General features: G+C 45.6%; 2 protein-coding genes across 3 annotated transcripts in view; one reads left to right on the forward strand and one right to left on the reverse strand.

Moving 5' to 3' along the window:
- usp43a (ubiquitin specific peptidase 43a) overlaps positions 1–4,529 on the forward strand; it is a 49,019-nt gene extending 44,490 nt beyond the window's left edge. For both annotated transcript variants that reach the window (XM_029132289.3, XM_055512224.1), the window contains exons 15-16: positions 489–650; positions 750–4,529. In XM_029132289.3, the coding sequence (XP_028988122.1) occupies positions 489–650; positions 750–1,879 (1,292 nt within the window). In that variant the 3' untranslated portion in view covers positions 1,880–4,529. The remainder of the gene's footprint in view (positions 1–488; positions 651–749) is intronic.
- Positions 4,530–8,134: 3,605 nt separating this feature from the next.
- Positions 8,135–11,164, reverse strand: mchr1a (melanin-concentrating hormone receptor 1a). The gene is made up of 2 exons (XM_029163309.3): positions 9,897–11,164; positions 8,135–9,517 (listed from the first exon to the last, which is right to left on the reverse strand). The coding sequence occupies exons 1-2, from the start codon at positions 9,949–9,951 to the stop codon at positions 8,496–8,498; spliced, it is 1,077 nt and encodes a 358-aa protein (XP_029019142.1). The 5' UTR covers positions 9,952–11,164; the 3' UTR covers positions 8,135–8,495.
- Positions 11,165–12,710: the final 1,546 nt, after the last annotated feature.

Below are 12,710 nucleotides of genomic sequence, written 5' to 3' on the forward strand. Positions count from 1 at the left end.
ATCCATTGTTTGCATTTGTTTTGTATAGCTTTAATTTCAATGTCAGGCAGTGTGTTGTGCTGTGATCGCTTCCTTATCGGGCCCAATCACAGCCGTGCCCATTTGAGCAGCCTGCAGATGAACGCATGTCTGCCTTCAGGTCCGCAAGAGTCGAGTCGAAATCTGAGGCGCGCTCTCAGTGGGCCGTCGGATCAAACGGCCGCGAAGGCACAGTGGGCTCTTTTTAGTGTTTGCCTGCAGTGTATTGTGAACACAACCTCCCTCAGCTCCCTTAAGATGAAGCCGGAGGCCGGCAGCGCTAGAAAGCACGAGACGCCTTTTGCTCGGGATCAAGACAAGTTTGTTGTCTTTTGAGCCTCTTGGTTCATCCTGCGTTCTGCACGTCCACACATCCTGAATCCACCCCCCGGTTTTGGGCTCTCGTCAGGAAGATGTCTGTGCTGGATGTGATGTTATAAAACATCAAGATTGGTCTCTGCCTCTCACAGGCTCCACCAGTTCGTCCGTGTCAGACCACTGGCTGGTCCGGCTGAATGGGGACAGCAAACGAGGCAGCTTGGTGTCCCGATCCTCCACCACCTGCCCGTCTTCCATACCAGACTCCCCAGAGTCTCCAGTCTTCCTCGACAATGGTTTTAAGGAGGAAAGAGGTTTGGGGCCATGTCCACATTTCCCTTTATTTCTAGAAGAATATTTCTGTCTATTATTTCCAGGACTAACACTTGACCTTGCTTTTTTCTGATTGTTAGGGGGATTTGAGAGCAGGCCTTTTATCAGAGGTCTTCAGGGCCGCAGCGTCAGCATGCGAGCCCCCAGCAAGTCCAAGGACTCATTAAGCAAAATGTTTCCTTTACGCTGGTCTTTGGGCTCGAAGGACAGACGGAAGCCTGACCCGGTGCCTCCACCGGTTCAGGATGCTGCCCACGCGGAGCTGGTGCAATACTTGGAGTCAGGCCGGCGGCCTCGGTGCACTAAGGATTCCATAGTAACATTAATGAATGACCCTCGAAGCACAAAGGAGCATGTTGAGAGAAAAGCCGCCGGACGGTCTTCCAGCGTCGGAAGTTTGAGTTGCATAGCGAGAACTGACGATGGGACGCAGCCAGAGTCCCCACAGTCCCCGGAGGGCCAGCAGAGGCCGCTGGACCGGGCGGCGGCTCCGAGGCGCAGCAGGACGAGGGGCGACGATGGCGTGAAAATCAACAGCAGCTCCAGCACGAACACCCTCACCAGGACGAAGGACGCGAGGAAGCAGAGCTCGTCCAAAGCCCCCCCGGATGCTGAGGCGAGGAGGAGCGTGAAGCCCAGCTACAGCACGTCCACCCTTCAAGACGGCACCCTGAGAAGACAGAAGGGGGACAAGCCTGAGAGGGAGCGTGGAACAGAGGGCGCAGATGTAGAAGGCTTCAAGTCGAAGAAAGACGAAGTGAAGAGCAACGAGCGACTCTTCTCCTTCTTGAAGGGGAACTTCCTGAAGAAGGACAAGGACTGGAAGAAGTCCAAAGACAGCGATCCGGGGAGAGGCGGGGGTGAGGAGGGCGGCAGGAGGACGCTCTCAAGGCACTCCCTGTCCAATGGAGCAGCGGGAGGCGTGGCCGCAGTGGAGGGCGGCAAGTCCCGCCCCCCGTCCCGTCCCGGCGACGACCTGCCGAACGGGAAGGTGGGCCGGGCCCCCGCCGACATCCGGCGCTCCCTGAGCTCCTCCAGCATCCCCACCAAGGCGGAGCACGGCGTCCGCAGGACGGCGTCCCTGCACCGCAGCGGCACGGCCACCGCCCCCCCGCGCAGCCTGGCCGCCGACAGGCCGGCCCTCCACAGAGCCCGCTACAGCACCACCTCCCTGGGACGCAAGAGGACGGTGCCGGAGTCGAGCTTCTGACGGCGACGCGCGGCCGCTCAGCCCACGTCGAGCAATAGAGCTGAGCCAGCGACCGGTGAGGTCTGTTTATGCCGGGACACGTCTCTGCGCTGGTTCCTTAAAACAAGTGCCTGAGAAACTCAAGCTGCAGTTCAGACCAATGAGGCGTTGTCTGTTTAGCACTGGAAGCACGGGACCCTTCGGGGTCGTCATCGCTCCATCGCGGCTGATTGTGCTCATCAGTATGAATGTAATGTGTCTACTTGACTCACGGGCTTCACACGTTTTTAACCTGCACTAATACGAAGCAAGACTTGGACCCCAGCACCAGTAGGTGAGTTCCCTTCATGTAGCACAATGGGATAACGAAAGTTAATTTGTATAATACTAAAGCAATATCCAACATTAAAGCAGATTGTTCATGTTTCTATAGCACAGCTCATACTATACGATGATTTCATCTGTTTCTGTTTGCTTGTTACACATGAACATTACAACATCTGAATGACAACTAGAACTAAACTCCATAAAACGCAGACCAAAATGTCAAAAATGCAGCATCTACGAGTTTTCACCTGTTCCCAGTTTGAGCAATCAATATGAGCTCAAATTAAATGAAACATTCATCATTTCACCAAAGCTGTAATCTGTGTATTTGCTGAGAGCTCGGCTGATTAGCCTTTAAAATCCTGAGGAAAATTGCCCATGAGACTCTCCTGTGTTCGTGCAGCTCGCGCTGCCTAAAAATTGCAGACAATCGACATTCTGAAAGAAACGGTACCTAGAAGTGTCCTTGTAGCCTGAGGGCTCATCTGTGGACAAATTCATACAGTAGCTGGTTCAGTAAAGGGTTTTGTTTGATAACGAATGTACCTGTATATTAATGATAAGGATGTTAATTGTATTATGTTTTATTTATTTGCTTAGTGGATTTGTTTCAAATTTATCTACACTATAATAATCGGCCAGAGCTCATAATTACACTATTATGGAAATTTTACTGAGCATTTGCAAAATTAAATATTTTCCATTGCTACTGAAGCTTATGATGACACTATATGAACCTTATATATTATCTCTGACCTGCGTGTGCCCTCAATTGTACAAGTAGTGCAGCTTTGATCATCATCTCGGAAAAGCTACACAGACACGAGTGTCATTTGGTTGAAGAGTATTTTTTGTGTAGGGCTTAATACAGTTCTGCCGTCTGAAGTACCAGGAAACCTCAATTCACTAAGTAAATGGAAATATGAAGAAGTCATTTAATGAGCCTCTAAAGATTAAATCCATATTAAGGAAGCGATCTGTGTGTGCAGAGCGTCGTGTTTAAATACCAATAGTACCATTTTCTGACGTTAAGGCCAGTGACTAATATATATATTTAATTCACCGCTGAGGGTTTGGTTTTGTATCATTCAGCCCTGAGCTGTTTTAGGAAATTTCTCCATTTTCTCAAAATGTCAAAGATTTATTAATACACATACAACAAATGCAGTGTCCTTTTCTTCCCCACTTCAGTTCCATCATTGATTATCAGCCTTGCAGTTTAAGCCACTCTGCAGAGGAGGACGTATCTAATGTGTAATATGTTTTCTTTCTCACCCTATTTTGGACCAGAAAGGTCATGTCTACAAGTAATTGCTCCTGCTGCGATGGTTGCTCACAGCTTTTCTTTATAGTGTATAATGTAAAGGAGAAAAACCTTTACATTGCTCCCATTGTTTTGCATTTTCACACTTTAGATTTCCCTTTTCCATTAATGACAAGCATTAAAACAGCAAGTGATCAAGAAGCTTTGCTGGGACCTTAAAATCAGGTAAAATATGCTGTTGTTATTGGTGATGCTGATGAAGTAGCTCGTCCTTTGAGCCGGACCGGTCAAACAGACTGAAGTCAACTCGTTTAAATGTCAAGAGAGACTGAGGATGGCTTTACTGTGAATTTGCTCATGATTAATTACAGGACTTGAAAACCTCACAAATGGAAGCACAACGGCTGCTGTTCTAAATAAACACTTGACGCAGATTCAACAAAAGAAGGTCAAAGCAGCTGTAATTGCATAGTTTTAAAATAACATACGTTGGCTGGAGATTGTGCATCTAGCAGCCGAGCTCCCGACAACAAAATGCCATCTGAAAATCCGTGCAGTCGTTTCCTCAGGCTCAGATCTCAGCTGTATTTGAAAGGGAACAAAAAAACTGACCTTGAAAAAGAACTGTCAAATGTCGTGTGTGGCCACGCGTCTTTTTTTTTTACATCCTCCGTCTCTTTACATCTTTTTTTTTTATAAAGTGAAGGAATTTCTTTGGTGGACGAACAATTTAAAGAGTCGGAAAGAACGAAAGAAGCAGAGAGTGTGAACGTTAATACCGACTGTCACATTCATCCATGTGTATCCTGCACACAGTGTTTACTGCCCAACTGAGCACTTGTTTATGAATATGGGTTGTTTTATATGCAAGTTTTCTACAGTTTATATTGATAAATCTGTATATATTTGTTGATACAAATGAGTGGGAGACGGAGTTTTATCCAGCTGAAGTCCTGTGCAATGTTTCCCATGTAACAAGTACGCTTTCACTGTAAACAGACAGTCTCTGCCTGCTTGTCTCCTTTACATCATGGCACATATTATTTTTTAATACAGCAAATAAAAAGACGTTATTTATCATTACGACTTTCATTTAATGTCTTTTGAATTCTTGATTATGAACGTTGAAGGAGGCGCTGATTGTGCCCTGCAGTGTATAAGAATGAACACATGCCACTGGTATTTTGAGCTCCCAGTCAGACAGCGCAAGAACAATCAGCAGGGGTTTAATCAAGAGAGGTCACCGTGCTTTACAGTAGGATGCTACAGGTGGGTAAGAGCTGCATTTTTTAGCTAGAGCCTGTTGGATCTTCTCTTTATTATAAAATGTTGGTTTGTAGCGATAACAATATGAAAAAATCGACAGGTGATTTGCTCTGGGTGGTTTCAAGTCCAACTAACAGCTTGATAAAAACAACACACTCCTCTCTGCCGCCGTCACCTGCTGCCCCTCTGGTTTGTGTTACAGTGCGGCTGCCTCCTGCTGGGAGGAGCAGAGCATGAAGCCAAATCACAAAGGGTGAGGGAACGAGGGACGCGATGAACTTGGGATCTGGGTGGGAAGTTACCAGTGGCATCATGAGACTGTTTTAGGATGATTGTTTAGGGTGTTTGTTGGATTCACAGCAAAAGACGATTTTATTGGCTGATGCTACTCTCGCTCTCTGTAGAATATGAAACCATAATGTTTGATTGTTGAAGGTTTAAGAAGTGAAGGTGAATGAGTCTAACTATTATACAGCCAAAATAATCAGAGCATTATGATCCGCTCTGAGCCAGTACTGTGTTTAATGTGAGTGTGCATGTGCCACCACATCATTTATTTATGTATACTGAATTCAATTAAATTGAGACAACAACACTCAGTGAGGTGAAGGCCGCAGCATAGAATTATAATCTTTCTGACAGTGTTAACGAAAAAGAATAAATTTCGACCTTAAATAATAATTATGAAAATAATTAGACTGCACAAGTGTGTGCTGCATAAAGAGACAGGTGAGTGTGAGTGCGTGAGAGATCAAAATACCAGCTAGCGTATTCAGTCATGAACTGTGTTGTGTGATTATTTGATTTTACAAAGAAATATATTTATTATTTATTCTTATTTAAGCCTTATTTATGAAATAAAGTTTGAAACTTTCAAGACAAGGCTGACTGTACACAAGGCACAAAGGTTGTGATGTGTTGAAAATGAGAAGCAGTACAACTTCCAGTTATTCACACACACACTGGTGTTGCTTATATAGAATTTAATACAACACGCTTATGCAGACATGATAGACATAAAAGATTGTTTTGTATGTTTTTCTAACATAAAACATCTGCCAGAACAGTCATCATTTTACAGCAGTTAGGTTCATTTTTTTATAAACAGGAGCAAATATATTAAAATATATCACATTTTATCACCATCACTCATGTTTTCAATAATGCAACAAAAATAACGTTTCACATCAGATAAAAAAACAGTTTTATAATGGAATCTTTTATTTCTTTGTGAGAGTCCATAAATGGATGTGTCTTTTGAAAGCGGTGGAGACACAGATGACGTTCTTTCTGTACTGTCCCTGAACACATCATACAACAATATTGATGCTAGACTTGCTAAATGCTGTGTTTTTACGGCCCTTGTGTGTGAAAACAAACTGCTCCCGACTTCCATACGCTGCCACAGCCTCCAGCCTCCCACATTTATCTGGATGCTCCTCACTCGGGTTCTCGTCTGACCCTGAGTGAGTCAGCGTTCTGAGCTCTGAGAGCCCCTTCGTGTCCGTTTCTGAGAAGGATTCGTGCTTCTGTAATGATGCTGGAACGTGTCCGCAGCAAGAAGATAGTTTATTATGTAGAGACTTTATTTCTGTACTTCACAAAGCACATGCACATATGTTTTACATGTACTTGTAAAACGCCAGTTTCTCTGCTTCTGCATTCAATGCGTCTCATAAGGGCGATTAAATATTCTAAGTGGCAAAGCTCTCGGAATCAGATTGTGTTTTTAAGGCAGCGGGAAACTCTCTCGCTTCTCTCTGTCGCACTGATTGTCTTTTACTGTACTTGTCCAACGCTTTCTGCGTCTTTAAAATGCACCCCTCTCCTTGTCAGACAGCAGAGAATTGTACATTTACGTCTTCGACATCTCAATTCTCCTCCAGGCTTTGAAATGTTCTCCCTTCAAAACAGTTGTTTTTGCCGTGTTGGAAAATAATAGGTTCCTTTTTGCTATACATTTGACTATAAATGTGTTTTACACCATGTCATTTAGAACACTCGCTCGGCGGGGGCACCTGTAGCCGTTGGTGCATTTCACTGTTGTGTCCTGTGTTCATGAACCTGTACACGTCCTCGCTTGCAGTGACAGGTTTGCTCTTTCAGACAGCCAGGACGGGAGCTGCCATCAGTCTGAGGATGCTGATGTTATCTACACAAGCTCTGTGTGTTCCTTTTATTGTCGGAATGCACATTTGGTCTCTTATTTGCTGACTAATTTGTTTTTTCAGTCACCAATTAGCCCCAATAGTGTTTTCAATAACGTTATAAAGCTATGTTGTTGGCCTGTGGCTAAGAACCCCTAACTATCAGTGCTTTGTTTTAGATGATGAAGAGCACTTTCAGTGAAAAGTGACCAGTTTTCATTTATGTAAAGTAAAACACGTTGTTGCTGCCTCAGAGCAGAAACACAGTGAGCATAGCTAGTCCTCAGTAAAGTCTACAAAATGACACAAACAACAACCAGTGAGGCTCCAGAATAACAGACAATACAGTATAAACAGGTGTGTGTGTGTGTGTGTGTGTGTGTGTGTGTGTGTGTGTGTGTGTGTGTGTGTGTGTGTGTGTGTGTGTGTGTGTGTGTGTGTGTGTTATCATTTCACAAATATAACTATACAAATGTACTACAATTACACTAGAACTCAGCAGCACAATAACAACACACGTCATGTTTTTTCTCTGATATTGAAAACATTTTAAACTGTTCACCTTTGGAGTGAAAGTACAAAGTCACAGAAGATTTCTCAAGAAAAACTGTTTCCATCTTTTGAGTTCCAAGACAAAGTAGTTTCATTGTAATTGTTCTTTGGTTTAAACCAGAGTGTACAGAATAGGACCCATGATTCTGTCCCATGTGTCCATACAGTGTGTCACCGGTTCCTGGACTGAACCTGGAGCCCATTTTAGCACAGCTGTGCTGTCTGTATGCAGCTGTTCAATAATGTTAATGTGTCAATGAATAGTTTCAATCCAAGCTAGACTGCTTTGTTATGTGTGAACTTCTAAAACATGCTAGTGATGCATCAAACACATCTACATTGTGACATTGTAACCTGAGTGTTGAATTTTTAGCAGTGTAAAGTCGTGCCTTTTGGTCTATTAACCAGCTATGCAGTGGCTGCTTTGTCTGCACTGAGCACATACACAGAGCAACGTAGCTGCTTGTCTCACCCTCCACGTGCATAGACATGATTTGCACGCATATATTGTATAATATGACGATGTGATCTCTTGTCACTGGGGAGCAGACACGCAGCCGCCCCTGACATGTGCTCTTCATGCAAACCGTGAGCAGGCAGCACATCATCTCCACTGGCTGTTAGTGGTGGGAACACAAGCACAGGCTGCAAAATTACCTGTGAGCAAAGCATTTAGTTCAAACACGTATCGTAATATAAGTATATTAATGAACAATATTGAACAATATTATACTGTACAGATTAAAGTTGACTTAATAAGCTATGAATTAAATATAATTAAGACCATTACCTTGTTATTTTATTTAATAGAGTGTTATTTTCCATGCTGAGATATTTGACCAAGAGGCTTTCATTTCATTCCTATGCTGAATTTATCTCCTTCAGACAAGAAAAGCAATTTTCTTCATTACAACATCACCAGGAGGATCATCTCCAACCTGGTACTGATACAAAAGTCTATCGCTATCGAATCAATTTCACCGCTTTTAACTGCACTGCAAGCGTTCATGCACAGAAATGGTCCTGGCTGCAAACAAACTGAACAGAGCGTTTCGGTACCGGCCTTTGCGTGACCCCCCGTTCACCGCGGGGCCACGTCGCGGGGCGCCCTCCCCTGCGGCGCTCGCTCCTGCTGGGCCCCTTCGCGCACCATTCTCACGTTCACGCTGCCGCCTTCGCTGAGGCTCGGATCCACGCGGCCCTTCCTCTTGACGGGCCGTACGGCCCTGAGCAGCTGCCGCTTGAACGCCTCACCGAGCGTGATGTAGAGGAAGGGGTTGATGCAGCTGTTAGCGTAGCCCATGCTGATGGCTATGTTGTAGGCGTAGGAGAAAGCGAGGCTCGGCCTCTGCACCCCTAGGTGGACGAGCTGCAGGATGTAGAAAGGCGCCCAGCAGATGAAGAACGCCACGCAGATGGCCACCGCCATCCGGGTCACCTTCTTGGTGCGGACCCGCAGACTCTGCGGGGGCAGCGGTGCCACACTGGTGGACATGTGCTGGAGGATCTTGAAGTACACCAGGCAGATGATGAGCAAGGGCACGGCGAAGGCGAAGAAGAACTGGTAGAGCGTGAACCAGTATGTGTCCGTCACTGGGTCGGGCATAAGGAGGGCACAGGCCACCAGGCCGTCCGGGAGGGACATCAGGCCCGCGTACATCCACACGGGGATGATGGTGAGGAGAGACAGGGCCCACACCAGCCCAATGACCAGCGCAGCCACGAACGGGGTGCGGATGTAGTTGAAGCGTATGGGGTGGACGGTGGCCAAGTAGCGGTCGAGGGTCATGACAGTGAGTATGTAGGTACTGACTATCTGACTGTTGGAGTCCAGCGCCGTGATCACCGTACACATCGCGGCACCAAAGTGCCAGCTTCCGTTGCCCAGCAACTGGTGGATGAGGAATGGCATCCCGAGAAGGAACAGAAGATCAACGAATGACAAATTCAGGATGAAGATGTCGGGAACGGTGAGTTTGGCTCGACATTTGGTTCTCTTCATGATGGTGTAGATAACGATGCAGTTGCCCTTTATGCCCAGTAAGCAGATGATGCCAAAGATGGCTGGGAGGATGGGGCTGCTGGTGTGGGTCCCATCTGCAGCTGGAAACAGGGAACGGATGGGCACAAGTTGACCGTCAAACCAAAGTACTGGTATTAGTAATGCTACACTGTCTGTGCTGTATTGTAATGTGTTAAACTTGGGTATCGGTATGTAGCACACAGAGCGTTAGCCAGTAGGAGTCTCCTGAGAAGACTGGTGTCTGAATTATGGAATAGCCAGAATTATATCACACTTAACAATGGTGTCAGTACGATTGATTTCACACACACACACACACACACACACACACACACACACACACACACACACACACACACACACACACACACACACACACACAAATTCTAATTCACAAATGTCGTATCACCTGGGTTAGTTCCGATGCTTGGAGAATATTGATGCTGAAGCTCGACATACCTGTTGTGGAATTAATGTCCCCGAGGGCAAATTTTGAACTGTTAGAAAAATCCATCGTTGATTTCAGACACCATCCAACTTAGAACACGCAAAACATCACTTATTGCGTCCCCAGTCAAATGCAGTGGCGCAGCCGGTGCGCGGGGTCCCAGCCAGGCTGCAGGTGTCCTGTTGTAGGAGCTGAACACATGCTTGTCTCGCCGCGCTCCAGCGAACACGCAGCCGCGCGTCCGCGCGTCCGCGCCGCTCCCGCGTCCGCGGATGCGCTCGGCTTATGACAAGTCAGTCCCAGTAAAATCTGCTCGCTCCATTCAAGGAGAGCGTCACAAATTATCGAGCCAACGCAAAGTGAGTGCTGTTCTGCGTGACGATAAAAGCGGAAATAGAGGGAGTTAATCGGTATAATGGGCATTCTACAGATTCTTCATTACTGATCCACGTTTTCACAACCACCTCGCGCTTTGACGCGCTCGGAGCTGCGCATCCGCCGCTGAGGGGCGATGCGCCACTTGGCCACGGATGAATTCACTGACTCCTGTCTCGTCACTGGCGTGCTGCGATAGAGCCCGCAAGAGGCGGAACAGTTCGGCTCTAATTGCGGGTAATAGGGAGTCGTGAGGCGAATAAATAAGGCGTGAGGCTATTCTGAGGCGCGTGTTAATTGAAAACACGATGGAAGCGCAGAAAGTGTGTTTTTCTACGTGCGTAGTTTTACGCAGTGGCTTTGTGGAAACAGGTGGCGGCTGGTTTGAAGCCAGAGGCTTGATAAGTCAAGGTTAGAGTGATATTTAAAGTTGGGTAAGTAGTTAAACTCTGTTGCTGGGCGTGATCTGCGCTGTAAATGAGGCTGGAGGCTGTAGATCTGTGCATCTGTGTAACATGCGTTCAAGAAGGTCGGGTGCTTAATGCAGCACGTTTAAGAGGCTGGAAAGATAACACGCCATGTTTCCGACATGAGTTCAGACAACATCATATTCAGCCAGATGAGAAAATGAGAAGGAAAAGGATACGTCTCTACTTTGTGTGCTAATATTCTTATAAGTGCTTCATATACAATATGAATACATACCATAAGCCAGGGTCACGAGCATGAAATGAAAAGTTGGAACAAGTTCCGTAAAAAGCTCTCACGAGCCTTTGTGGATTATCCTCGAGAAAGCCTGCGTCACAGCCCCAAGGTCTCCGTGTTTGTGCCTAGTGACGCGTCCCCGTCTCCGTTAACGAGCTCGCGTCTCTACCTGAGCGCTCGGACCAGGAGGCTGCTTTTCATGAAGGCACGGGCGCGCGAGATGTGAGAGGTGAACACGTGACACTCAAAAGATCCGCATGTCGCGCAAAACTTCATTTTATTTCAGCGATGCAACTTAAAAGGTGAAACTAATATATGAGATGAGACTCATTACATGCAAAGCAAGATCAAACCGTGATTTGTCATATTTGAGATTAGAATAGAATTTTGAACCTTTTCACAATATTTTAATTTTCTGAGATTGTGGACTTTGCGTTTTTTACGTTTTGTGCGTCATAGTAATCTCAATTGTGACAAATCACTAACATACAGCATATAGACATTTTGGTGCACTTCTATTTCTACCCACAACATATGTTTCCAACCAGAGGCTTCATTATTTATTCATGCCGCCATTTTAAGCCTTAAACTTCCTGGTTGTGTGACATCATGTGGGCACCGCAGACTCACTACCCGATCCCGTGTGAGCTGCTGATAACAATTCTGCCACGTTCCTCTTCATTCCTCTTGAGTCGCTCTCAGAGGTCTGTTTGCTCCGCCACCGGATGACTTCCTTGGCGCTTTGGAGATCATCCGGACCGAGGATCGACCCACGGCGGTGCATGAATGCCGCTCGCGGGCAGCTGAGGTGTGACTGGAGCCGAGCGGAGCGGAGGTGGATGACGCACGGCCTCTGGGTGCTTAAAGATATTGTTCGAACAGACTCTCCTGGACTTTCAAAGAGCAGCTCGTGTTAGTGAAGATGGTGTCATTTGAAGCAACACCGTGTCCAGCCACCAGTTAGTCTGCACAGTCATCTGAAGTTCTCTGGTCACTTTCAGCAGAAGACATGGGATATTAAACAGTCTTTGAACCACCCTGCATGCCCGTCAGCAGCCAAATACTTGACACCATCACATCTGCACCTTTTTCATCAGTTCAAACTCACATAGTTTGATGATACTTGAAAAATTAGAATATCGGGCAAAAGTTCATTAATTTAAGTAATGCAACTTACACACACACACACACACACACACACACACACACACACACACACACACACACACACACACACACACACGGTTCTTTTACGGCTAGTTTGCTAGTGAGCTAGTTTTGTACTGTATCTCAGCTTTTTAACTTCAAAACGTCACAAAATGCTCTTTTGAGTCGTTTGTTACAGATTGTTTGTCAGGATAAACCCAGAGCAGTGCTTCTAATGTCCACTTGGGCAAAACAACTGGTTCTTGAACAAGTGCTTACTGTATATATTTGCACAAATAGTTGTAATTTTGTTATTGCAATAAATTAAATCATGAAAATAAATGATTAAAATATGCTATTTACATTAGAACAATATTTCCTACTATAAAAATAGAGTGCTGTTTTTAATTATAATTATGGCATTGTGATCATTACTGCAGTAACACATTCTGTGTAATGTACTACAGCAAGTTACAGTAGATTTCACAGCAGTCTTGTTACAGTGTACCATCAAGTAAACAAACTCCTTTTGGCTCATTCATTCCACATTTATAAATGATTTCCGCTCAAGCTGTCGCCCGAACATCACGAACACAAAT

The sequence above is a fragment of the Betta splendens genome, chromosome 1 (genome assembly GCF_900634795.4).
Source record: "Betta splendens chromosome 1, fBetSpl5.4, whole genome shotgun sequence".
NCBI classification, from domain to species: domain Eukaryota; kingdom Metazoa; phylum Chordata; class Actinopteri; order Anabantiformes; family Osphronemidae; genus Betta; species Betta splendens.